Source organism: Rhineura floridana, chromosome 13 (assembly GCF_030035675.1).
Source record: "Rhineura floridana isolate rRhiFlo1 chromosome 13, rRhiFlo1.hap2, whole genome shotgun sequence".
NCBI classification, from domain to species: domain Eukaryota; kingdom Metazoa; phylum Chordata; class Lepidosauria; order Squamata; family Rhineuridae; genus Rhineura; species Rhineura floridana.
In genome coordinates this window covers 7,012,861-7,039,417 of record NC_084492.1, presented here as the reverse complement: position 1 = coordinate 7,039,417, position 26,557 = coordinate 7,012,861, and the positions used below count along the sequence as shown (strand labels likewise).

The 26,557-nt window shown below is 43.3% G+C and overlaps 1 protein-coding gene across 4 annotated transcripts in view; it reads right to left on the bottom strand.

Annotated features, from left to right (window-relative positions):
- Window positions 1–22,348, bottom strand: part of ADGRG5 (adhesion G protein-coupled receptor G5) — a 46,738-nt gene extending 24,390 nt beyond the window's left edge. Inside the window, exons 1-4 of one of the 4 annotated variants that reach the window (XM_061593944.1) lie at window positions 12,262–12,624; window positions 12,021–12,154; window positions 3,056–3,159; window positions 1,062–1,179 (exon numbers count right to left, since the gene is read on the bottom strand). In XM_061593944.1, the coding sequence (XP_061449928.1) occupies window positions 1,062–1,179; window positions 3,056–3,116 (179 nt within the window). In that variant the 5' untranslated portion in view covers window positions 3,117–3,159; window positions 12,021–12,154; window positions 12,262–12,624. Of the gene's footprint in view, window positions 1–1,061; window positions 1,180–3,055; window positions 3,160–12,020; window positions 12,625–22,293 lie in introns of those variants that run through there. The other 3 variants (XM_061593946.1, XM_061593943.1, XM_061593945.1) reach the window with 3 other exon arrangements.
- Between the last annotated feature and the right edge of the window lie 4,209 nt (window positions 22,349–26,557).

Here is a 26,557-nt window from a genome sequence, read left to right as displayed (position 1 = left end):
TAAGAACATAACAACCTGCTGGAGCAGGCCAGTGGCCCATCTAATCCAGCGCCCTGTTCCCACAGCGGCCAACCAGGTGCCAATGGGAATCCCGCAAGAGGACCTGCGTGCAAGAGCAATCTCCCCTCCTGCAGTTTCAAAAAACCTGCAAACTTATTATGAATTGAGAGAAACTAAAATTGATAGATTCATCCATTCCTGTGCCTAGGTACAAAATACTCCATAAGAAGAGGCCCTAACAGCCATGATTTCAACTCAAAGCCATGCAAGAAAACAGGGCGGGCACTTTTCCCACACTGGCAATTAGTCAGCTAAAAAAGAACTATTTTAGTGTATGTGGAATTATGAGTTGTGTGTGTGGAACTGTGGATGTGAGGAACTGTCACCATCTAGCTAGCATAGTGGCCCCTCCCTTCCCCAATTTCCACCACAGCACCTTCTGTAGAACCATCTTGGCCTGCTGGGAGTGAGAAGAAGCTCTAACAGGTGCTTCTAAACAAACAAGTTGACTTTTCCATATTTTAAAAACTTTTTTAAAAAAAGCTCAGTGCTTATTGTTGTAATATCTTATATAAACTGCTTTGTGAGGTTTGTCTGGAAAGCTCTGTGTGCGAGAGAGAGAGAGAAAGAGAAAGAGAAAGAGAAAGAGAGAGTATATATTTTAAGGATGGGATCCGTTGGCTGGTGCCAGTTCAAAAACATTCTGTCAAGCTAACAGGCCAGTATCGATTCAAATTCATTTTTTGTCCTCTAGCCACTGCTTTTACTGATCCAGTTTTTTCCCTCACAAAAAATATTGATATTAATATTGATATTTTGGAGGAAATGTCAATACTTTGAAAGGAAATATTGATAAAAATATTGACATTAATATCAATATTTTAGAGGTGGATTTAAAACAATTTTTTTTTAAATAACAGAGGAAAATTGTTACATAAAATCTGATTCACAAGGATAGAGAATAATTATATATATTTTCTGGTATAACATTTGCTGACAGAAATAAGCCTTCTGCCTGCCTTCATAGCACAAAAGCACGAGTAACTAAGATAGGAACTTACTTCATTATCTCCTTCCTTTCGGAGACACATCCTGCTTTCAGGTGCCTCTCAAAACTCTTCATGGCTGTCTCCACATCATGCTCCGTGCCATCATCTAAGTGTTGCTTGGCTGCTTCTCCTAAGCGACAGTGAGAGAATGAAGTGGCTTCAGCATGGAGGAAACAGCACATCCTCTTGCTGTGAACTGACCAATTACTACCCACATCATCTCCAGCAACAACACAGACCAGTGATTCCCACACCAGAGGCAGGGATGGACATGTTCATGTTCTGCAAGAGGGATTCAAGTGGAACTTGAAAAATTAAGGCACCCTGTTGGATATATCCACCACTCTATGTCCATCAGCACTACAGGCTTCATGCAGCACTCATTCTCCTTTCTCTGCTAATACATGGGCCATGATATCTTTCCGAGGGAGTACAGAGGCTCTGATGCAGCCTACACTACAGGGGAATCCCACATCATCAGTTCCCAGGTGGCCCCTTCCCTAACCCGAGTAGCAGAAGAAACAGGATAGATTGTGGGAAAGATTATGGCCAGGTCTATCCTACATGGAGGGCCCCGGCCCATTCCATGTGGGAAGGAAGGGAACTGATCAAGGAAGTTCATATATATCTTTTGAAGTGAGGCATGCCCCAAGTTTTAATCTAGCACAAACAAACAAACTCTTCCCTAGGTAAGGTTTGGAAAACATTGCCATAACCTTTTCAGTTCCACCTACATGCTTGCCTGAGGAAGTGGCAGACACAGAGATCACTCTTAGACGAGATGTTATGTGAGCTCTGAAATATAGTTATGGGAGGAGGGCTGTGAGTCTGCCTGGAGCAGCGGGGGGGGGGCTGTTTAATCCTTCCTGCTCCAGCCTTTATTCCAGTCAAAATTGGGTAGCCAGGTAGATTCCCACTAGGGATGGAAATTTGCCCGTTTTGGTTCTCTCAGTTTCTGATTTTTTCAATCTTAAATTCAGTTATCCACATTTCTGCAGCCATTTGCAGATATATATTTTTTACAAAATCCTCATGAAATTCTCCAGCATTTTAGTACAAATTTATCCTAATAAACACTTTTGTATGGAGTTTTGACTAGTGTATACATTTTTCCAGCAATTTCTCCTAATCTAATGCATTTTTGTATGTTATTTTCACTCATATATTCATTTTTATGCACACTTTCCCTCAATATATGCAAGTTCGTACACGTTGTTTGCTTGGCGAACTTCATAGCAAAATTTGAATAAATGCAAATTTCAAACCAGGGCTGTGCTTCGATTCTCATATTGTTTTGGAAAGTGCAAATTTGATAGATTTGGCTTGAAATGCAAACTGAATGGAATTTCTCCCCCATCCCTAATTGCCACTCATGAGAAGAAGGATACATGATCCTCATCTATTTTCCCTGTAGGTGAGGAAACAACTGGGGCAAAACAGCCCAAGGGGGAAGAATTAAGCTAGCACCTGGCTGTTCCAATCAAATTTTGAACCCTTTCCTCACAACCGCATTTCGATTGTGGAGGGAGCTGAAGACTCTTTTAAAGCACAGTTATTTTCTAAATATAGCTGGGAAAGTGTTTTATCACTTATTAAAAGACTGGAAAAAAATAAACAGAGTGATAAAATGGTACCCATTGGAAAAGCTATTACGATGATGTGCCAACCTGTGGACGGTTCCTGACTGATAAATCGCTGGACATGTTGAAACCATGCCTCTTGAAAAGATGGAAGAATAGCACTAAAAACAGTCTGCACCTGCAAAGACTGTACTGCTATTGATCCATTCCTTTCACAAAGTAAGATTGTCTGGAGTCTCAGAAAAATCCAAAGAACCTCCAGGAAAACACAGCAGGATGATGATTTGATGACAATGTCATGTGGATGCCCCACAAAAAAGGAAGTCAACGAAGTATACCACCCCAGTGATCCCGGGATTGGCCTCCAAAAACAACCCTTGCTAGGTTTCCGCCTCCTCGTAGGCCCCAACAAGACATTTTCTTTACCTGATATCTGGTCCAGAAAAGTTGCACACACAAAAAGGGAAATGCAGAATCCCGAGTCCATCTCTGCATAGGACAAGTCCCAAAATGCCACAAATGCCTAGAAGCTGTTTACAGTGTGAAGAACAGACAGAATTGAGGTAGAGCTAAGTTATTGACACATTTGTGTATTTGAAAGTTGACAAGACATTAAGAAACCCCCTTTCCAGACTCCTCTAGGCTATATTTGAAACAACAGGATAAAATATTATAAAGAACATTTTGTGAATGTATCCAATTAAGAGCAGCTTTGATTCCTGCTGAAGGAGCTCCCTGAAATGACTAAAGCGGCTCCCAATTTTGAACCAGTAACACGCTTTGCTCCCACAACTGATCCAAAGAAAGAAGACATCACAGGGGAGGGCTCATTGGTGGACCACATGCTTTGCATGCAGAAGATCCCAGGTTCAGTTCCTGGACTCTCCAGCTTCAAGGCTCTTGGGTAGCAGGTGATGGGAAAACATCTGACTGAGGCCCTGAAAATCCACTGCCTGTCAAGAGTAACATCCAGAAAATTGAGTCCCTGGTGTCTCTCTTTCACTGGACTTCATCAGGTGGGTTGGGATCCAATACTGGGCCACAGCTTAACCTAAGATGGGTCAAAAGAGCAAAAACACCACCCTACAAATATATGGTAAGAAATTAAGAATTGGGTCCCCAACTGCATGCTTGGACTAAAAGTGGCTCTTGCGTCAGTAAACGACTGCTGCTCTAGTTGAGTAGGCTTCAGCAAACATGCTCAGCATGGTGTCAAGTGTAGTGAATTGGGCAAGCGACCAACCCTCCTGCCACTGCTGAAGCTGCAGAGGTGGGATGGCTCGTTCAGGCAGCTGCACAGCAATCCCTGCCTCCTCTCCACCTTCAAAGTTGGGAGGGAGGATGGGGGCTGTTTGGCAGGTGAAGAGCTTTAGCCACACAAGGCCAAACCAGCAACCCCCTCCCTCCCTGCGGGCCTTTGCTGCTTCAGAGCATTGGATGCTACTGCCTGTCTTGCCTTTCCCACAAGAAGCGCTTGGCAGCTTGACAGGTTGGATATTAGTGACTTCATGGTTTGGCTTGGCCAACAAGCCCAGTCAGAAATAGGAGATACTTGGTTGTGAGCAAGCCTGAGACTTGGGAAGAACCATTGCCAGTCAAAGTAAGCCAATACTGCTAGGGACTGAGAGCCTTTTTCAGCCCAAGGGCCAATGGAGACTCTTGCTCTAGGGGTGTGGGGCACAGCCCACCCAAGGAGAATGTCAAGCAATTATTTTATTAATCCCCCCCACAAAAAAAATCTCAAAGCCACACACCCTTTTCTGTCCCTTGCACATTTTATACTTTCAGATGCTCCAGAACACATAGCTGTCAATCTCCTGTTCTCTAGCCAATCATCTGTCTGCATCACTTAGCCAATCCTAATCCAAAAGTATACCTATGGCCAAGAGTTCACTTCCATGTGTCTCTGGGCAGAAAAAAAAAGTGCAATGTGAATATTAGGATGGCCAGCTTTTCAGCCCCTGCTGAGCAAGTCCCCACTGACTCCCATTGTTATGAGGGCTTTCCATGGAGACTACATTGATTAGGGAGGCCTCTTTCAGCCCTGTCATAATCATACATCTGTCTGAGAATGCTCACAGATGTTTCTTTGAAGGCCACACTCACAGAGCACATTTTTTGCACCTTAGGCCCCAGAACTGTTTGGTTATGTGGTCAGCTATTTCCATATGTTTATTTCATTGGCATGCCTATTTGTGTGAGTGAATAACATTGGACACACCATGAATAACTTCTTCGTAAAATAAACCAATGTCCCTATTTTGCTTTGGGAGGAGAATTTGGAGACACCTTCTTAAAAGCCTTGTTAACATTGTGCCCAGGTGCCACCCACATGCCAGCTGATGCAGAGACAATGCTGTTGACTGAGTTGGGTGTTGTACTGTGCAACCACATCCTTTGTGAGATGAATCATTCTGTGAAACCTTTTATCAGCATTGTTTTTTTTAAAAAAATTCAACCCTTAGAGGAGCAAAAAAGCAAGAGTATACACTTTAAAATAAAAAAAATAAAAAAATGTTATCATCAGTTTACTAATAGACCCCAGTTTAGAAGCCAGGGTAGGGCAAACTATAGATGGATGCACCATACAGCAGGCAAAGAAGACCCTGCAACGTTAGGGCTCATCCAGACAACTGCAAAATGTGTGACACGCCCGCTATGTGTGTTCATTATTTTTCGGTCGTCCAAATGACGTCTCGCGCTGTTACGCATTTTCGCGGGTTAAATCCGCTCCTTGCAATACCTGCAAAAATGCAATTTGCTGTTTAAAATCAGGAATCATCCACTGTGCCTCTAGGAGTTAGGATGCAATACCGTGGACTTTACGGCTGATGGGCGGTTCTTGGGCGTTTCCCCTTGCCCCTTCTCATTCCAGCCAATCACGTATCTGCACTTTTGCACATGTGCGAGAATAAGCCCGGGAAAATTGAACCAATCATCGCAATGGTGGGGTGTTGGGGAGGGTCTGCAACTACTGCGCAGATGCATTTTATTTTTTGCCAGCCTGCAAACTGGGTGGCCACTCTGGGTGAGATCTGCAATGCACAGCAAGCGAGAAAGGGAGGGTGGTCGGTTTCAGCCTGCCTCCAAAAGCCTTATCAATTTCATTCTACTTGCTGGGGTTTTGCTTCAAATCAGAAAAGCATACATTCCTTTAATCCATCTCATCAAAATCTGTTAGGTCCAATAATTTCAGTAGCCATTATTCCATTATCCATATTAATTCCATCTTCCATCTTCAATAGTCCTGTTAAGTCCAGTAATTTCAGTGTCCAATCTTCCATTATCAGTATTCCATAATAATCTTGCTGTCATAGCCATAGTCATATAATAAGAGTCTGATGGGAATTTCCTCTATCCCAAATATTTTCTTGCCATCCATTCTGAATAAGTTGCTGAAATATTGTTGTAAAGTCATATCTCTGTTCTTCTTTTCTACAAAATGCACTGGCTCATCTCTTGAGAGTTTTTCCATTGTCACATGGCTGCAGTTAATTCCATAGATTTTCTCTATATCAAGCTCCATCACGTCATTCCAGTCCAGAAAATTATCCAAGCCATTGATAACTTTATCTCTAATATCTTCATTAATTTCTTCAGAGATAACGTTAAATTCCAAACAGTAGATTTTATTTCTAATATCCATAAACTCCAGATCTTTTTCCAATTCCACATTTGTTCCAATCTCCAGGGCTTGTATCTTCCCTTTATTTTTTCTTTTCTCATCTCTGATCTCATTCTCCTCTCTCACAGGATCACCTATTTCTTTAAGCTCCTGTGTCATTTTGCTCAGTTCAATTTTCAGCTCCTTACTGCCCTGTCGCAGGGTTTGTTTCATTATCTCAATCTCATCCATTATTTTCTGAAACATAATTACTTCCAGATTCTCAGCCACTTTCTTGATTGCCATTTTTAAAACCACGAAAACAAAACAAAACAAAAATAAAGAAGAACCACTTCTTATTTCAGCAACAATTGGGTTAATATTCCAGGCTTGATGACATCACAGTATAAACAGAGCAGCCTGCCTTATCTCTCTATGTTCAAGAATACAAAACAAATTTAGTTCCCAGCGTCAAAACAGTTAGTGGCGTCGTGAAGAAGCAGATTCGTCAAAATAAAATAGACCAAAAAGAGAATAGTCCCAGACAATATAATGTTCCAAAGTTCATATTTTTTATTTTTTTCTCCTCGGAATAGAAATCCCTCTTCTGTTTATATCTTTAGAATGTACTTCCAGGACAGCTTTTTGCAATAGAAACAGAGATAAGCTGTTAATTTCGTGAATAACAGAGAAGAGTTATAGCTCACCCAGAAGTTCTTTAAAGCTGATTCATTTGACAAATCTCTTTTTGCTGTAACAATTTAAACCAAGTAAAAAAAAGAATAGAAAGAAGGGTGCTTGCCTGTTAGTCCGTTTTCTCTTTGAAGAAAAGATAAACGTGTCGCATTAATCAGATAGAGCTTGTTCGGAAGTCCGTCCGGCATTGCTGGCTGGACCTTTTCTCATAAATTAATGAAATCCAGTCCTCCCAACAAAAACAGGCTTTTGAGGTTGATCTCTGCGTTTCTCCCTGCCCGGGAGAAATTTCATCAGTCAAAAAAAAAAAAATGTTCTGACTGATTTATATCTGAATAAGCTTCTTCTGAGGCGGGAGCCCGTCTCAAAAGCAGGCACAAGCGAAGTCACCCTTCCCGGAAGGTTATGACAATAAGATTATTATAAGATTATTATTATTATTAACGAGATGGATTAATCGACATGTTTATTTGGAGAAAAATTGATAGATATATTTCTTAAAGAATTGAAACCTCTCTTTGACTTTTTGTGGAAAGAATAAAGTAATGTTTATGAGATTTGATGATTAATTAAGATAACTACTGGAGGAAAGTGATTTTATAATATAAAGAGACAGGATTGTTATATATTGTAGACCTATAACTGATCTGCGACAAATGGGAAGTCAACATTTTATTTTTTTGTTTAATCATTGTTGTTTTGTTTTGTTCTTTGTCTTTGAATGTTTTATGATTTTGTTTTGTTTGTTTTATGAAAATTTGAATAAAAATTATTGTAAAAAAGAAAAGAAAAGCATACATTCCTTTAAGTGTAATATGGCAAATACAAACAAGGAAAGGGCTTCTGGTCAGTTTCAAGCCTGCTCCAGAAAGCTTTGTCAATTTCATTCTCCGTGGGAAGGAAAGGGAAAAGGGGGGGGGTGACAGGTTTCTTGCTTTTTTGGAGAAATAAGTGCAATTCCAGCGTGTGTATCTCCTTAAATATCAATAAAGGCAGAAAAGCATACATTCACAAATAATATAATATCACAAATACAAACAAGGCAGGCGTGAAACCGACCAGCAGCCTTTCCTTTGGAGGCCAGAACTCCTTTACAGCCATATTGTGCTTCATTGCAAAGGGGGAGAGGAGCATACCTACTTTTTTTGCTGACCAATTGGTTGATAGGGAAAGGTTTTAGAGGCGGAGCTTGGAAAAAGCAAAAAGAATGTAAAGGTCTTACCACTGTGGGTGCGGGTGCAAAAAAGCGTTTTTTTTAATTGGGAAACAGCGAACTAAAAGGCAAAGTGAGGACTATCAGATGACAAACCGAATATGGAAACCGTGGATTATCCTGCTCCGTTTGGATAAGCCCTTAGTTGGACAGCATAATCTTGGGTCTTGTGCCCAGGATGTAGAAGAGCTTCCTGAGAGAAGCCTGCAACATGAGTCAGAATTAAAGTTATTTTGAAATGGTCCCAGGCTATGGTCTGAAGGCACATCAGGCCAGCTCCCTGGTCAGGTCTGGTCAGTTCCTGGATGGGAGACTGCCTGGGAACCATATGTTAGCTGCTTTGGGTTTCTATCATGGAAAGAAAGGTGGGGTATAAATGTAATAAATAAATGTGGGGAGTCAGTTCCAGGTGATACAGTGAGGAAAAGAAGCTAAAGGCTATCTGACTAGTTTCAGTTTTGTATACAGCTTTGCACACTGCTGAGAAAAGTTGGTTCCTTCTAATCCAGTCTTTGTGGATCATTTATAATCTTGCAAATACTACAAAGCCTGCCTGGTCCCTGCTGATAGACAGGCAGTAAAGACCATTTTATCTAGACAGATTTTTTCAAAATTCTGACTTATAATATATTCACTGCTGCTTGCTTTAATTGTTTTTGTTATAAGTTATTTGCGTTTGTTATTTATAAGTCATTTTCTATATTATTATTATTATTTCTTCAATTTATTAGTTGCTTTCACATAAGAAGTCTCCAAGCAATTTACAAAATGTTAAGAGCATGAAGCATAACATAAAATCAGAAAAGAGGAACAATAAATTGCAGTAAAAGCCGTGCAATAACCTATAAAACAGACCCAATAAACAAGCAGCACTTGTATTATTTTAACTTTGTCTATGATTGCAAAAAGACAGGAGACAAATGTATAAGTGATGTACAATTGGGAGCAAGAGGATCCAGACACCGAAAGAAGAGGGATGTTCCAAGTACCCAATTATGTCTCGATTCATCTCTGAAATATTTGGAGGGGTGATTTGCCCCCTCAGATATTCATATTGGAATTTGTACAAGGATGAAGGAACATAGTAAGCTGCCTTATACCAGGTCAGACTATTTGCCCAGGTAGTTCAACACTGACTGCTCTGACTGGCAGCAGCTCTACTGTCATGACCCCTGAATCCAGCAGCAATTGCAATCCAGACACGGAGTTGGAAGCTGTGGAGGCACCAGCTAAGGAGCCAGATTAGGTTGAGGGCTCTGAGCCTGCTGCTAGAGATCAGGGGATGACTGCAACTGGCAGACAGAAGTCCCCAGAGGAACTTGCTGTAACGCCACCAGGCCAGAGCATGAATCCTCATGGGTGCCTTCCCTGAGGAACCAGATACCTCTCACCATACATCACCAGACTGGCAGTGCAGGGAGTGCACCAGAACAGAGGCTACGGGACAGAGGAGGAGTGCTGGTCTCCAAGCCAGAGGGTCAGCCCTTTAGGACTCTGAAGTTCTCCATGAGGGGTGGGGCCTGGAGAGGGTAGACTGGAGGAGACAGAGGCTTAAAAGGCCTCAGGCTGTTTCCAACCCTTGTCGGAGCAATTTGCTCACTCGGAGTTGTCTGTGGTCATACAACTTCCAAGCAGCCTTGCTACCTTTTCTGTGGGATCCGCCACAGGTCCAGAAGGTGGCATCTCTGGGAGAGAAGCTTCTGTCACATTTCCTGCTAGGTGATGCTTTTAACTGGAGAGGCCAGGGGTTATATGTGGGGCTGTCTGCATGCAAAGCATCTGCTCCGCCAGTGAAGCTCCATGTCATGGAGCTCTAGCATTGCCAGGTCTCTGGTTTGCACTTGGAGACTCCGGTTTTTGGTGGTCCTCCCTGGGTCTCCAGGCTAGTCACCCCATTCTGGCCACGTATGCGCCTCCACTCACAACCACCGCCACCAGCAATCCTGGGGTCCAGGGATTGGGAAGACTTTGGAGAAGGGAGATTTGTGTGTGTCCCCCCCCCCAGTTTCGGAGCCAGCTGCACTTGATCGGCGGGTTGAGGAGGAACATCCTTCTTGCCTGCCCCCTATTGAAGGCACCCAGCTTGTCCTGCCTCAGAGAGATTTAGGCCCGTTGTCACCCTCCCCAGCTTCAGAACTGGCTACATACCATCGGGGGGTGAGGAGGAGGAAGTTCCTCCTCACCCCCCCCAATGGGATGCAGCTGACTCCAAGGTCCTCCCCCTGAGATCTCAGAGTTTGGGATGCTTCTGACCTAGCAACCCTATTGACCTCCCATGATGGGTCCTGCCAGCTTAGAAGGCCTAAGACAGGACCTTTCTCAGTCTGAGGGCCACATTCCTGTCTGGACAACCTTCCAGCCATATGTCTGTGGTGGGTAGAGCAGCAAATACAGATTTACCTTTGTACAATAAGCTAAAATTTCTCTACACACTCATATAACCCATCCAGGCAAATGAGGCAATTAGATGAATTCAAGGACACATTCCATCCAGGCAAAAACACTTAGGTTGCAAAGCGGGGCCAGTGAGTGGTGTGACATGGGTACAGTTCCAAGGGCCAGATGGAGATGCCTGGAGGGCCACATTCAGACCGCAGTTCGAAGGTACCACATCTTTTGTCCTAAGGCACTTGGCTTTCCCTTTCAGGCACAAGCCTGTCATTTCATTCTCACCTCCATACTTGGTTTTTTCTTTTCTTTTTAAGGTATGCTTATAAATGTGTGAGATCCACTTTGGGGCCTTGAGAAAGGGCTAGCTATGAGCCTAAGTAAAAATGCACATACGGTATCTTGCCTGGAAAGGCAGTTTTGCTAAAGGGGTGGAAAAGCAGCTGAGCATACTGGCACTTTTGTGCCCATGTGTGGGCAGTGACTTGCATGCGTACTAGGGTCAAGATGTCCACGAACATGAAGAGAGGAGGCAGCAAAGATGGTGAAGGTCTAGAGACCAAGTCCTACGAGAAAAGGATGGAGCAGACGGGTATGTTAGCCTGGAGAAGGGACAATTAAGAGGTGAAATGATAGCCATTTTCAACTATTTGAAGGGCTGTCACCTAGATCAGTGATTCCCAACCTTTTTGGTATGGCAACCCAGAAGTCCAAATTTATTCGGTATGCGACCCATCGATTTATTGTCTCAGGAATCTTAGACCTTAGAGGTCATTGGACCTTAGGTCTTTGGCAACCGCTGGTTTCGTGCATTTCAACTGCAAGTTGGCCAACTTTATAACCATTATTTGAGGTGTTCAAGCAAAAATTTACTTAAGCCCAAACAATAGTTCCCAAGTGTTAAAATGTAAGACTCGAGCCTTTTTGACACTCGGTTATAATATGGCAACAAAACAAAAAGCTGTAAAGAGGTATTCATCATACAAGCAACCATTGTTTTGGGTTTACTTAGAAAGCCCATGACCCACTTGCAGGTTGTGAAAAACTGGTCTAGATCAAATTTGTCTGTTGCTCCAGAGGTTAGGACCAGAACCAACTGGGACAAAAAACAAAAAAGGGCGATTTAGACTAAGCATTAGGAAGAACATCCTTGACATTACAAGCTGTTTGATAGTAGAACAGACTATCTCAGAAGGAGATAGAATCGCTTTCATTGGAGGTTTTTAAGGCGAGGCTGGATGGCCTCCTATGAGTCCCCCTTCCAACTCTGTGATTGTAAGACGCACAAACAGACAGACACGCACACAGAGCTTCTGGGAGTTCATACCTGGAAGAGGACTGACACCTGAAATACTTTGGTCTATGCCAGTGCACACACAAGAACATAATTTAAAAAAGAGAACCCTAATATATTCCCCCAAAGCAAAACTAAGAACAGTGATTTCCTAGGGATTAGTATCGGTAGAGGAACAATGGGAGAATATGCTTACCTGATTAAGCACTTAAATCACATCAAGTCCTCCTCCAAGAGAGCCTGGTTACACCATGAATCATTTTAATGTTTGTTTCGTGTGGAGTGCTTCCATCTCACCCTCTCTTTATATGCTATAAAGTGCATTAGTATCTGATAAAGAGGAGGATTTCCTGAGTTATATAGACAACCTTCTGTAACAGGAAATGTTAGATCAAATGCTAGATCAGCACAATCACTGTTATAAAAAGGAGTCACACCTTCCAGAGTTGTACATGTTGGCAACTTCTCTCCGTTGAGTGTGTGCTAATTATGTTACCCTTCAGATGTTCAAACCACTGGGGGATTCACATTTCTGTTTCCCCTGCCAGTTTGTAAACCAGCTGAAGGGAGAAGAGGTGGGGTGCAAATTAGCAGCTGCAGATTTTGGACAAGCTGCTGCACTTGGGCCATACCTTCACAAGCTCTGGCATCTTGCAGAGAGATGTGAGCTGAGGTCACTTCCCAAGAAGCAGGCCAGAGACAAGTAAAGGTTGCAAAAGAGGGAAGGAAGTCTGGCAGAGTGTCGGGGTGAAAGGGTTGCAGAGTTGAGGAAGTAGAACTGCGGAAGTTGAGGAAATGCAAGAAACGGCAGGGCGGAGCAAAGAAGGCAGTCTGCTAAATTTATACTCGGGCTAGGGTTGGGGGGGGAATTTGATTCAGTTCACATTTAAAGCTGTATTTATCATATTTGCACTTTCCAAAACGATATGCAAACTGAAACACAACCATCCTTCCAAATTTGCACCTTTCAGAATTTTACAATGCAATTTTCCAACCGACCAACGTTTCGACGAATGCATATATTAGGGGAAAGTGTGCATAAAAATGAACATTAGTGAAAATAACATACAAAAATGCACTCTATTAGCAGAAATTGCTTGCAAAAATATACACTAGTCAAAACTGCATACAAACTGCGCTTGGTAGGTGAAATTATCACTAAAATGCTGGAGAATTTTCATGAGGATTTTTTTTAAAAAATCGCAAATTGCAGCGGAAAATGTGGAGAACTGAAGTTAAGATTTGAAAAATGAGAAACTGAGAGAACTGACATTGACTGATCCTTCCATTCCTAGAGTAGACACATTGAAATAAATGAAGCTAGGTTAATCATATCTGTTAATGGGTCTCCTCTGAGTAGGACTAGCAATGAATACTACCCTGTGTTTTTTCCTTTCAAAATATCAGCCACAGCCTCCATCCTGCAGGCACAGCCAGGCCAAGGAGGGTCCAGAGCTCAGGGGCAATTAAGCTCCTGCTTTACACACAGAGCTGTCAGGTTCAGTCCCTGGCATCTCCAGTGAGAAGGATCAGTGAGCAAGTAATGGGGAGGACCCCTCCCTGAACAGCTGCTGCCAGTCAGAGAAGACAATATTGGACTACAAGAGGGAGTCAGCAGGATCCATAATTTAACTCAAGGCAACTGCATACAAATGCTTCAGTCTGTGGAACTGGCCTCGTTACAGCTGCCGCATCATACTCGTTCCACGCGTGTATGAAATCATTATTTTAGTGTGGCAGCACCAACTCTTTGGAACTCCCTCCCTATTGACATCAGGTAGGCATCTTCGCTGTATCCCTTTTGGCACTTCTTAAAACTTTTTTGTTAAGGCAAGCCTGTCCAGACACATAGATGTTGATGTATTATAATTTTTTTAGTCTGTTGTTGTTTTATAAATGTTTTTAATTACTTGTTTTAAACTGTTTTATTGATATTTCTAATTTGTTTTGCAAACCATCTAGTCTAGAGGTTTTTTACAGTCAAGTGGGGCAGTGGAGTCTCCTCCAGGTTTTAGTCCAAACTTTCAAAGAGCAGTCGAAGGGGCTAAAACTCAGAGCGGATTCCACTGCCCCACTGATATGCAGCCACCAGCCGCCACTGTAGAAAACCTTTAAAAACCAGTATGAAGTCAGCAGAAGCCAAATCAATGTTACCTAGTAGGTGGACAGCACATTTATGTTTATTTATTTACCAAAATGTATATCCTGCTTGATTATAAGAAACCTCTAAGTGGTCTAGGCATATGGAAAGGCCCAATGCCTGTTGAAAAGGTTTCTAGTTCAGATCCATATTTTGTTGTGTAACTGTCTTTGGATTAACATGACAAAGAGTGGGCTTATTTACCCCTCCCCCCCATTTTATAACTATTATATACAAGAACCTGCCTGATATCTGAGATGATACAGAAGGGGAGGGGAGAGAGAGAGAGAGAGAGAAAGAGAGAGAGAGAGAACGACCCATTGTGGCTCTTTCCGGTTTTTTAAGTACCATTGTCTGCCTCCAACCCCGAACCCTGCCATCTGAGAAACCCAAGTCACACACCGTCCCCATGGGGTGAAATACTGCCTGAATCCAGGATGGCAAAAGATGCCTTTCCCATTGTGGGAAGAGTTACTGCATGTCCAATAAACGCAGCTTGGAGGCAGAGGCATAAAGGAGCATCTGTCGGCAGCTGGGGATCCCCTCTCCCCCCCTCAGCTGTATCTTCTTCACCAATGTTCTCTCTGTGCCTCCCCTTGAAAAGAAAACTGGGAGGACCAGAGAAGGTGCAGAGAAGGTTTTGTTCAACTCTGCACTTTGAGGCATTACACTGGCTACTCCTGCAACAAGGCAACTTTCTAGCAGGCCGCTTTGGGGAAGGAGAAGACGAAGCCTTGAGATCCTTCTTCTTAGTCAGAGAGGCAACCAATGTGATGCCTTCCAAGTGAAAGTTTTGGGTTTTTTCTTATTTAACAAACTCCTATCAGCCTCAGCCATCATGGCCAGTGTTTTGTCTTATTTAACTTTTTAATTTTTCATAATATACAAGAAAAATGACATATATAAGACCCTCCCCCAGCCTCACACTTTGGATTGACATTCATATAAAACTACCAATATCCTAAAGTGGCAGGTTCCATTAGCAACCTATCAAAATTATACCTTCTTAAAGAAAATAAATGGGAATGCAGGTCCATACTGGTAAGTATATCACTGAACACTAAAGTCAGGATCATTCAGACCATGGTATTTCCGATCTCTATGTATGGATGTGAAAATTGGACAGTGAAAAAAGCGGATAAGAGAAAAATCAACTCATTTGAAATGTGGTGTTGGAGAAGAGCTTTGCGGATACCATGGACTGCAAAAAAGACAAATAATTGGGTGTTAGAACAAATTAAACCAGAACTGTCACTAGAAGCTAAAATGATGAAACTGAGGTTATCATACTTTGGACACATAATGAGAAGACATGATTCATTAGCAAGATAATCATGCTTGGAAAAACAGCAGGGAGTAGAAAAAGAGGAAGGCCAAACAAGAGATGGATTGATTCCATAAAGGAAGCCACAGACCTGAACTTACAAGCTCTGAACAGGGTGGTTCTTGACAGATGCTCTTGGAGGTCGCTGATTCATGGGGTCGCCATAAGTCGTAGTCGACTCAGAGGCACATAACAACAGGTAAGTATCTTATAAAGAGTCTGAGCGCCCACAGTCTATTAACATTGCTAACCCCCTTTCATCTCCATCCCAGGTGGTGACATCGAAGGTCCAGGATTCCCTTCTAGGCATGGTATATGGCGATCTTAAGAGAGCCAGAGGTGAGTATATGGTTATAGGGGAACAATCAGTTCCTTTGGCATTTGCAAAGTCAATACATTTTCTCCAAATGGCCGTAAAAGTCTCCCTTTTTCTTTCATCCTCTTGATTCTTTCACTGGGTGAGCTTTTCTAGTAATGCCACCTGCCTGACACCAATGTACAACGGTGACTGCCCTGAACTTTTTCCAGCAACAGGCAATCACAGTTCTTGCAGCAGAGAGGAGGTAGTCCAGAAGGTAGTTCAGATATGTCAAATCCAAGTCCGGCCCTATAAACAATCCTAGGAGGGCCAATTGTGGTGAGGGACGAATCCACTGTCCAGTGATGGTACTGGCCTCCTATAAGACCTTTACTTAAAGTTCCTGCACCCGGGAGCAGGCCCACCACATGTGCTCATATGTTCACACTGCCCTGCAAACTGCCAATGGCAAGTGATGATGGGAGTTACAATCCACAACATTGACTCCTCCTGTGCTAAGGGCTCCTCTAGTTTAAAGCACTCCCCCATCAATCCTGGGAACTCTAGTGGGTTAAGGGTGCTGGGAATTGTAGTTCTTGTAAAGGGCTAAACTACAGTTCCCAGGATTCTTTATGTGTGTGTGTAACGGGGTGCTTTAAACGTATGGTGTGTACACAGCCTAAGGAGGAGGAAGCGACAGCCAGCGCCACTCCTGGACTGGTTATAAGCAGCAAGCAGGGTGGGAGGGACTGATTGAGGGCAGCACACACACACACATTTACACACACACAGTTCCTACACACTGGGATTCAGTTCACGGGAAGATACCAGTGTTTTTCTCAGCAAGTTTCAGTAACGCTGGTCCAGTTACAGAACTAAGAGGCAATTATATCAACAGATAAATATTCTGGGTGTTCCACCCAACCCCTGCAGACTGTTCTCCCCCCACCCCACACACACACACTGCTTCACAATTTGCAAGAGAGAGTTCAGGTTATTTTTGTGTTTCCATTGTAGAAACCTAGGAAGCTGACGTATACCACTGGTCCATCTAGCTTAGTACCATCTAAACCAACCAGCCCTCCAGATGTTTTAGACTACAACTCCCAGCCAGCACAGGAAATGTAGTCCAAAACATCTGGACGACACCAGTTTGGGAAGGCTAGTGTATACTTACCGGCCTCTTGTCCCACCTTGTGACTAGCAAAGCCAGAATTGTGCAGGATAGAAGTATACAAATTTGTCCAGTGCAGAACCTCACTTTTCTTGCAACAGTATTTAGGCACAGCATACACACAACTCTTCCTAAAGCTAAAAAATATCCCCTGGGGGACAGTGTCTTATTTTATCAAGCTTCTGACACCTCTGCCGCAAGAGCAACAGCAGAAAAAGCAAGAAAGTGAATTATGGATTGTAAAAGGCATCAGATATGTCTCAGTTGTCTTTCTCTTTCCAGAAATATACAGAGGTCAATCCCAAGGACAGAGGCTTATCTGAGACTGCAGTGAAGCTAATAGATCAAAGGCAGGTAGGGACCGACATTGTGAAGAACATTTCTCAGTTACAATTGAGATTTACCTGAGGCCACTTGAAAACTTAAGTGTAAATCTAAAAAAGTAACAGGTGAATGTGACCAAAGCATTTTTGCAAATACATGTGTCATACAAGTACATTAATTAGGGAGCTGGGATAGGGCAGCCCCTCCTTGCTGGGTGTAGCCTAACTTGGTCGCAAACTTGGATGTAATGTGTGAAGCAGCCATAACCTTTACACAAAGTCGTACCAAAATAGCATCACTCAGATCCAGCAATGTCAATCCTGTGCATAAACAAGGATCTACATGCGTGTATTCTTTTCTGGATCAGGTTCTGCGTCTATAAAACGATGTGTATTATTTTATTTATTTTCCTAGCCTCTAAGGCCCCTTACAATCAAGTTTAAAAACGTACAAAATGGTTACAAATGAGCATTAAAATTGTAACAAATCAATACATGAAATATACGACTCCAGAAAACAAACACCTTATCAGCAAACCAGGCCAATACTAGCATAAGCTGTTAGTAGCTGGATCATATTCCATCAAGTTCCTGAAGGAGGAGGAAAGCCTCATCCTGGTGCTGAAAAGTGTCAGTACCAAGCAAGCCTTACAGGGAAGAGTATTCCACAGGCAGGGGCCTCCGCTGAAAAAACCCTTTCCCTTGTTGCCACCCTCCAAGCTTCTCTTAGAGGGGGCACCCAGGGAAGGGCGCAGAGGCTGATCTTAGGGTCTAGGTAGATTCATGCTGGGAGATGGATTCCACAAGATATTGAGGTCCCAAGCTGTATAAAGGTTTATAGGTTAAAACCAGCACTTTGAATTGGGCCTGGAAACATACAGGCAGGCAGTCTAGTTGAGCCAAGACTGGTATTAGGCCATCAGACGCCTGACCACAGCATTCTGCACCAGCTGCAGCTTCCAAACCATCTTCAAAAGCAGCCCCATGCACAGCGCATTGCAGTAATCTAGTCTAGCAGTTACCAGTGCATAGATCCCTGAAACCCAAGTTGTCCCTGTCCAGATAGGGGCGCAGCTAGGCCACTGACCAAAGCTGGTAGAAGGGATTCCTTGCTACCTATTGCTGGATTTCCACCTCCACCTCCGGCACTCAGAATGCATTCACGGTTCCTCTTGATACATTGTCACCAAGTGCGTAGCATCAAACACATCGTCTCAGCACCAATCACCTGTGTTGGGTGAGGAGGCTGAATCTTTCTCTTGAAGCAGGTTATCAGCACCAGCAAGCTCACAGCAACAACAGAATTGTTCAGCAGGTGTGCAGAAGGTTGCCAACGTTTATTTTAAGCAATTCTGGCATCTGGATGAGTTTAGGAGGTGGTGCCTGCAAAGGGCAGGCGTGGGGCTTTAGAGAACATGGGCTAGCGGACAGGAGAAAAAGTGCTCAGGGGGATGGGCCTGCTCAAGTGGCAAGGGTGGAACATGAGGAAGGATTCCTGCCCTGCCCATCCACTACATCTCAAATTTGGGTCTCCCCCCGTCCTCTTCACACAAGTTGTTGTGGCCCATGTTCTTCTAACACCACATGCTATCAGCTCAGGTAGTTCTGAATAGGGACACTACGACCTGCCAATTTCGGTTCTCTCAGTCTCTCATTTTTCCAATCTTGAATTTAGTTCTCCACATTTCTGCAGCAATTTACAATTTTTTTCAAAAAAATCCTCATGAAAATTCTCCAGCATTTTAGTGATTTTTCCTACTAATCACATTTTTTGTAGGAAAATGTACACATTTTTGCAGGCCATTTCTCATCATAGAATGCATTTTTGTATGTTGTTTTTGTATGTTGTTGTAGTGCGAGTCGTTTCCGACTCTTAGGGTGACGTCTTGCGACGTTTCCTAGGCAGACCGTATATATGGGGCGGGATTGCCAGTTCCTTCCCCGGCCTTTCTTTACCCCCCAGCATAGGCCGGGTACTCATTTTACCGACCACGGATGGATGGAAGGCTGAGTGGACCTCGACCCCTTTTACTGGAGATTCGACTTCCTCCTTCCCTTGGAATCGAACTCCGGCCGTGAGCAGAGCTTCGGCTGCATTACCGCTGCTTACCACTCTGCGCCATGGAGGATGCTTCCCCTAGCATATGCATTTTTGTAAACATGGTTTGGTTGATGAACTGCATTCCAAAATTTTAATGTGTGAATTTCAAAAAAATGGCTGTGTTTCAGTTCTCATATTGCTTCGGAAAGTGTGAATTTCATAGATTCAGCCTGAAATGCAAGTGAATAGAATTTCTCACTCATCCCTAGCCTTGAATAACAGCTTCCCTCCTGAGTATGCCCAGTGGCGTCACTAGGGTTGGTGTCACCTGGTGCGGTAACTCATGGTGTCACCCACATGGACCTCCTCTCGTATCAGACCATACAGAATCCTTAGTAATGTTTTTTGTACTAATGTTACTCGTAAATCGTAATTCCCATATATCACTGAATGTAATGGCAATAGTAGTGACATAAACAACTAGCAAAATTAAAATTACACCTTTGAATTACAATATCATATGCACAGTTCAAATTCTTACTCTTATTACTAATGGGAGTTAATTATCTTGCATATGCCCATAGTAAATTTTCAGATACTTTCAGACCCTCAGCAATTTTCAAGTGGTCTACGTAGAAGAAAGGTTTGGGAACCCCTGGAATAAGACACCTGCTTATGTCCCTATGCTGCTCTCTCCCCTCATTTAGGGGCCTGGAATGCATGCGTGTGGACACACCTCCTTACAGTTATGGAAAGTGATTCTTAATAATAAGTCTCCAGACACAAAGTTACATAGGTATTTATCAGTTGTTTAGTAGAAAATTCAGAAGTGCAGAGTCCCTTCATGATAGTTACAGCCACATACACCCTTTTTTGCTCCTGGATTAAGAATGAGATCTTTGTTAATGCATTCTCTCACAACAACAAACATCTCTAGGAGCATGAAAGTGGAGAGCGTTAGCAACTGAGAAGAGTCTTCTCAGTGGCTGACTCACCTCCTTTCACTCTGATTGGCTCCAATCTGCAGAAAAGGCAAGGAAGCATATTAGAAGACTCTTCTCAGTGACTAACACACTCCCTTTTCATGCTGACTGTAGGATGCTTGGAGACATAGGGACCCTGCTCCCAAAAAAGCAGAGGGACTAAGATCCCCTGGACGACTACCCTCCTGGTGCTTATGGACATGACCGTAATATATTTTGTAAAGTGCAAGTTCGATATTATTTATTAAGTGTGTTTAGGATTACACTGATGGCATTCCCAAATATGTACTTTCACACAGACTTTGGTTTTCCATAACACAATGTTTGTCCAAGCCTCCACACTTGGGGGGGGGCACTACTTGCACACCCCTTCCATAAGCACATCAAAGTTGGATACACACCTGAACCAAGACCCAGACAACACGGCACTCAAAACAAAAAGGTAATTACAGTGGCTGAGTAGATCTTGTACAGTGGTTATACTGACTGGGCAGCCGCTGTCCTTCACATTTTACAAAATACTTTTTCCTATACAAAGATTAAATTTCTCTGTGTGAAAAAGTAATATATGAAGTGGTCTCAATAGTGAGAAAAGTAAACAAGTGAATGGTGATCCAAATGTTTTTCATTCTCACGTTATGAAGCTAGCTGCCAGATGATGTATCACCTTCCCTACGCATGCAGCGTAGACTGAAAAAACAGCACCCAAGCCACCATTCAATACGTGCACGTGTTCTTTCCAACATGAATCTACAGGTCTCAAAAAGTAATGTGTGACAAAGTCCTCAAACACCTTATAACATACCTCAAACATGGTCTCTTGTTCTACCACCATGCCTCCACACCATCACTTTGCCAAAACATAAGGATAGGTAAATTGCTTTTAGGGAGGTTCACAATTATGATTTCCTATTTATTTAATCTAAAAATATTTAAAATACATAAAAACAGCCAGGGGAAGATATTGAAGAAATATAAAGTAAATACAAATAAAAAAGGGGGGGGGGAGGTGAAGAGACCTTAAATGTGCTACTCACCATCTCTCAGCCTATCCTCCCCTCAGGATGAAAACAACGGAGAACCATGACCACCCCCAGGAAGAAGGGCACACTTAAAATGTAGAGGAAAAAATCATCTACAACCATAGTGTGAAATCAAATACTTATTGGGACACAGTATGAAGAAATATTTATATAAACATGACTCTCAAATATGTTTATGAATTACACAATCTGTAAATACATTTCTAGTGCAATCCGATGTTTGTTTACTCAGAAGCAAGTCCCAATGTATTCAATGGGGCTTACTCAAACTGGGAAGTGTGCAGAGAACTCAGCCTCAAGTGATAAGGAACTTGTTCTTTTAAGATGAGACCTTATCCCAGTCTGAGTCTGTGTTGGAATTGCTTTTTAATATGTTTTTAAGCCTTTTCTTTTTTTAAAAGCTTTTAAGAAATATTTTCAAATAAGTTTTAATATATTTTAAAGTCTGTTTTTATGATGTTTTAAAGTGCTTTTAGTGCTTTTGTTTGCTGCCCTGGGCTCCTGCTGGGAGGAAGGGCGGGATATAAATCAAATAATAAATAAATAAACTTCATTCACCCAACCCAAAATTCAGAATCATGCCTCTTTAGGCTGTTTTCCAACTGTTTATTCTTGCTTTATGGTTATTGGATTTTAAATGGCTTTATTTCTTGTTGTGAGCTGCCTTGGCTTCCAACCCTACCTCACAGGGTTGTTGGAAAGACTACACACACAAACACTGCAGATGTATAAATACATACAGCCCATATAATAGTTTATTGTCAAACCAGTTGGTCGTTGCAGAAAAATCAGTATTAGTTTTAAAAAACTCAGGATGCGTTTCCTACAGAATAAAAACTGTAATACCTAAGTAAGCCCTGCCTACTTGCTTTAAAATAGGACTGGAGGAGGGAGGGACAGAAAGAGAACACAAACACAATTCTTTTTTACACTCACCCCAAAGTCCCATTGATTTTCAGCACATTCATAACCATGTCTACTCAAAAGTAAATCCTATTGAATTCAATGGGATTTACTCTGGACATATGGGATTAGCAATGCTTTTACCCCGACAAAAGCAAGTATTGGGAAGGTTTTGAAAACACTGCCCAGGATCTGACTCCTACACACAAGAGGGGAAAAAACTGAAATGTATATACTTACCCAATTTATGAGATTTTCAGATAAATGGGGGGGAAGGGGGGGAAACCACCATTTTCTGGCCTTGCAATGAGGTTTACTAGACACTGCCACAGATCAAACAAACACTTCACTGATTGGCTGTAATCCTGAACGGGTGGGGTTAAAGCTACAAAGTGCTATACAGTAGTTTAAAAAAAGATTTAAAGGGGGCGGCTGACGTTTTTATGTATATCTTGAGAACCGGACCATCTAAAAACTTGTTTTTTTTTAAATTAAAGCTGAGACTCACCCCCCTCTGATGGTGTCACCTGGTGCACTCCACCCCCCCCCCCGCGTGATGCCACTAGGGGGCAGCTGACGTTTTTATGTATATCTCGAGAACCAGACCACCTAGAAACTTTTTTTTTTTAAATTAAAGCTGAGAGTCACCCCCCTCTGATGGTGTCACCTGGTGCGGTCTGCACCCCCCGCATCCCCCTAGTGACGCCCCTGAGTATGCCCACTACCTTTTCTGTGCAAGGCATGCTATCATCCAGTGAGTCAAAGTTAGCAACAGAGATTGTTATGAGCTCAACTGAGCCTAAGTTAGCAGAGGCCAGCAGCTGCATTTGCTTGTTATCCTTTGGCCCAGGGTGTGCGTTGCTTGCCTTGGGGGGGTTGGTTGCATTTCATTCCTCCTGTAAAGAGGAGTGTGACTTTGCCCCATCAATAATTCACTACAGGCAGATGGCAAGGGGTTTTTTTTTGTTAAAGGCTGCTCTTTTCCTGGGGTACATGGAACTCACTTAGCTCTGCAAAGAAGCCACTGGCAAAACTCCCCCATCTATTTTGCTCCTCTTTGGCCAATACCCGGCTCTGATGTTTCTGCTTCTTTTCTTGGGTCACTTCCAGACAACCAGGACTGGCTAGTTCTGGGGCATTCATTCTGATAGGTTGTGAATGAATCCCATGAGGAAACGCCCTTGAGTTTTTCCAACTACCCATAGCAGCTTATCTTACTATATAATATTTTTCTAAGGGTCACACTATTTATTTATTTTTTATTTATTTTATTTATTTAATTACATTTCTAGACCGCCCTATAGCAGAAAGCTCTCAGGGCGGTGTACAACAAATAAAATCACAATTAAAATATGAGCAAGTGTGAAAAATATAACATGATAAAAATCCGAAATAGAATTGCCATGAGTTTATAAATTAAAATCCATATTAGGTTTAAAATTAAATTTAAAATGTTTAAAAAGCCTGGGCGAAAAGGTAGGTTTTTACCTGGCGCCGAAAAGATAACAAAGAAGGCGCCAGGCGTATCTCGTCTGGGAGGGCATTCCATAGTTCGGGGGCCACCACCGAGAAGGCCCTAGATCTAGTTGTTGATCTCCGGGCCTCTTTATGAGTTGGGACCCGGAGAAGGGCCTTCGACGTCGAGCGTAGTGAACGGGTAGGTACATAGCGAGAGAGGCGTTCCACCAGGTATTGCGGTCCGATGCCGTTTAGGGCTTTATAGGTAAGAACCAACACTTTGAATCTGGCCCGGAAACATATCGGTAGCCAGTGCAGCTGCGCCAGGACAGGTGTTATATGGTCAAATTTCTTTGTCCCAGTGAGAACTCTGGCCGCAGCATTTTGCACTAGCTGAAGTTTCCGAACCGTCTTCACAGGTAGCCCCACGTAGAGTGCATTACAGTAGTCCAATCTAGAGGTTACCATAGCATGGATAACTGAGGCGAGATTCTCCCTGTCCAGATAGGGTCGTAGTTGGGCTACCAGCCGAAGCTGGTAGAATGCATTCCGTGCCACCGAGGCTACCTGAGCCTCAAGTGACAGGAGCGGATCTAATAAGACCCCCAAACTACGTACCTGCTCCTTTAGGGGGAGTGTAACCCCATCTAGGGCAGGTCGAATGTCAACCCGTGAATGCTTCTGCACAGAAGGGTTCACAAGTAGCGTGACGCTGCTAGGTGAGGCAAGGTGGTGGTGCTACATCAGGTGAAGCAGTGAGGTGCATGGCAGCATGGCACCGGTCAAGGCGCCTGCACAGGAGGTGCCCGATGGCAACAGTGAAGGAGGCGCTTGGCAGAGAGCAAGTGAGAGGGCGGTGGTGGAGGCAAGCAAGGCACCCAGTGGCAGTGGCTATGCTGGCTGGGCCTAGCCCTCAGTTGCTTGTTGGGTTCCTGAGGGAGATCTGGAGACCCATGTGGGTAGGGCAGGCTGGTGACCCATGGAGGGGGGGAGGGCTAGTGACCCATGGGGAGGGAGGGCTGGTAACCCAGAGGGGGTACGGCTGGTAACGTGGGGGGAGGGAGGGTACTGGGGACCCGGGGAAGGAAGAGAGGCGGAGCACTAGTGACCCATGGGAGGAGAGAGGGGGAGCACTGGTGACTTGTGTACAAGGAGACACACGTGTAGGGGGAGGGAAAGGGAGTGCTGGCGACAGCAGGCGGGGTTGGCGAGCGAAGCAAAGAGGGGTGGAGCCCCTAGTACAAACATAATTATTAAACTGATATTCCACTTTTCCTTCGAAGAGTTCAAGAAAGCATACATGGCTCCCACCACTTTTATCCTTACAGCAACCCTGCGAGGTAGGTTATGCTAGGAGTAATTGGCCTAAACTTTATGGCTAAGTCTCCCCACTCCTAGTCCAATACGATAATTTTTAAATTGTTATTAACAATATCTGTATACCATCTGACAACTAAGTTATCTGGGTGGTGAGCAATAGTTTAAAAGCCATTTTAAAAGTCCCTCTAATCTAGCCTTCCCCAGCCTCATGCCCTGCAGTTGTTTTGGACTTCAAGTCCCATCAGCCCCTGCCATCATGGCCAACGGTCAAGAATGATGGGGATTGTAGTCCAGCAATGTCTGGACAGCACCAGGTTAGAAAAGGGGGTGCTGCTGTGGCATCTTAACCATGTCAACTCAGAAGTCCCACAGACTTCTATGGGACTTACTCCCAAGTAAGTAAAGTTAGGACCTCAGCCTTAATAGTAGCTGTCTTACACTAAGTCCGATTGTCACTCCAACCAGATCACTATTATCTACGTGCTGACTGGGAGCAGCATTCCAGGGTGTCAGACCACAGTCTTTTCCAGCCTTACCTGAAGATGCCAAGGATTGAGCATGGGCCCTTCTGTGGGCAAAGGTGCTCTGCCACTGTGCTATGGCCTCCCCCCACTGAAACACTCTTTCACTATGAGCACTTTTCACTAAAAGTGGGGAAGAGCCCAGAGGTTGGTATAAAAAGCAGCCTGCATAAATGGACTACAATATAATTGACACAATCATGTACGGTGCTGTGCATTGCAAGGGTAAAAACGTACAGCAGACAGAAACAGAAAAAAATTAGGATGTGCATAATATGCATAACATGCAACATATCTAAAATCCCAGAGAAACAGGAAAAGTATTCATTTAGCCCAGTATAATGCTGAGGTCTGTAACGCATTTAAAAAAGAGTTCAGTTAGGGCCATGATTATATATCAAATACACGTGTTAAGTCTTAATTTTTAGAACTTCTTGAAAGAGCCCAATTGCATTAAAGACTATATGAAATGATGTGACTGAAAAGAGCATTTGTGCATGTGTTTATACAGAGAGAGAGAGAGAGAGATTTCCTCAACAGGCAAAAGTTCCGGGGTAGTGTTATAAGGTTTTCTTTCCTTTGGATGAGAGTATTCACTGGAGACCTATGGTATCTTTGTAATATAGATACATGGGAAACTGCCTTAAACCAAGGCAATCTAGGACTGTGGTGTGGCTACTGTTCTCCCAAGGCCTGCCTGGTGCCTTCTTTACCCATCTTTAGGTGCCAGGCAAAGACCTTGTGTTGTCTTCGTTAGTTTCTTTCACTTGGGTTTTAAGTTTTTATATTGTACGTTTTTAAATTTGCGTTACATTGTCCATTTTAAAATCTGTTGCAAGTCACCTAGAAACTGCTTGGGTATAAGGCAACCAACAAATAAAATAAAATAAATAAAAAATGACTGGCAATGCCTTTCCAGGGTTTCAGACAGGAATAATTCCCGGCCCTACTTGCAGATGCCAGGGACTGAACGTGGAACTTTCTGCTTGCAAAGCAAGTGTTCTTCCTGCTGACCTACGCTGCCTATGACCCTTCCCTCAAGCATATAGCACAGACTGGGAAAGGGCCGTAGCTCAGTGGTAGAGCATCTGTCTTGCATGCAGAAGGTCCCAAGTTCAATCCCAGCATCTCCAGGGAGGGCTGGGAGAGACACCTGCCTAAAATCCTGGAGAGCTCTGCCAGTCAGTGTAGGCAACACTGGACCA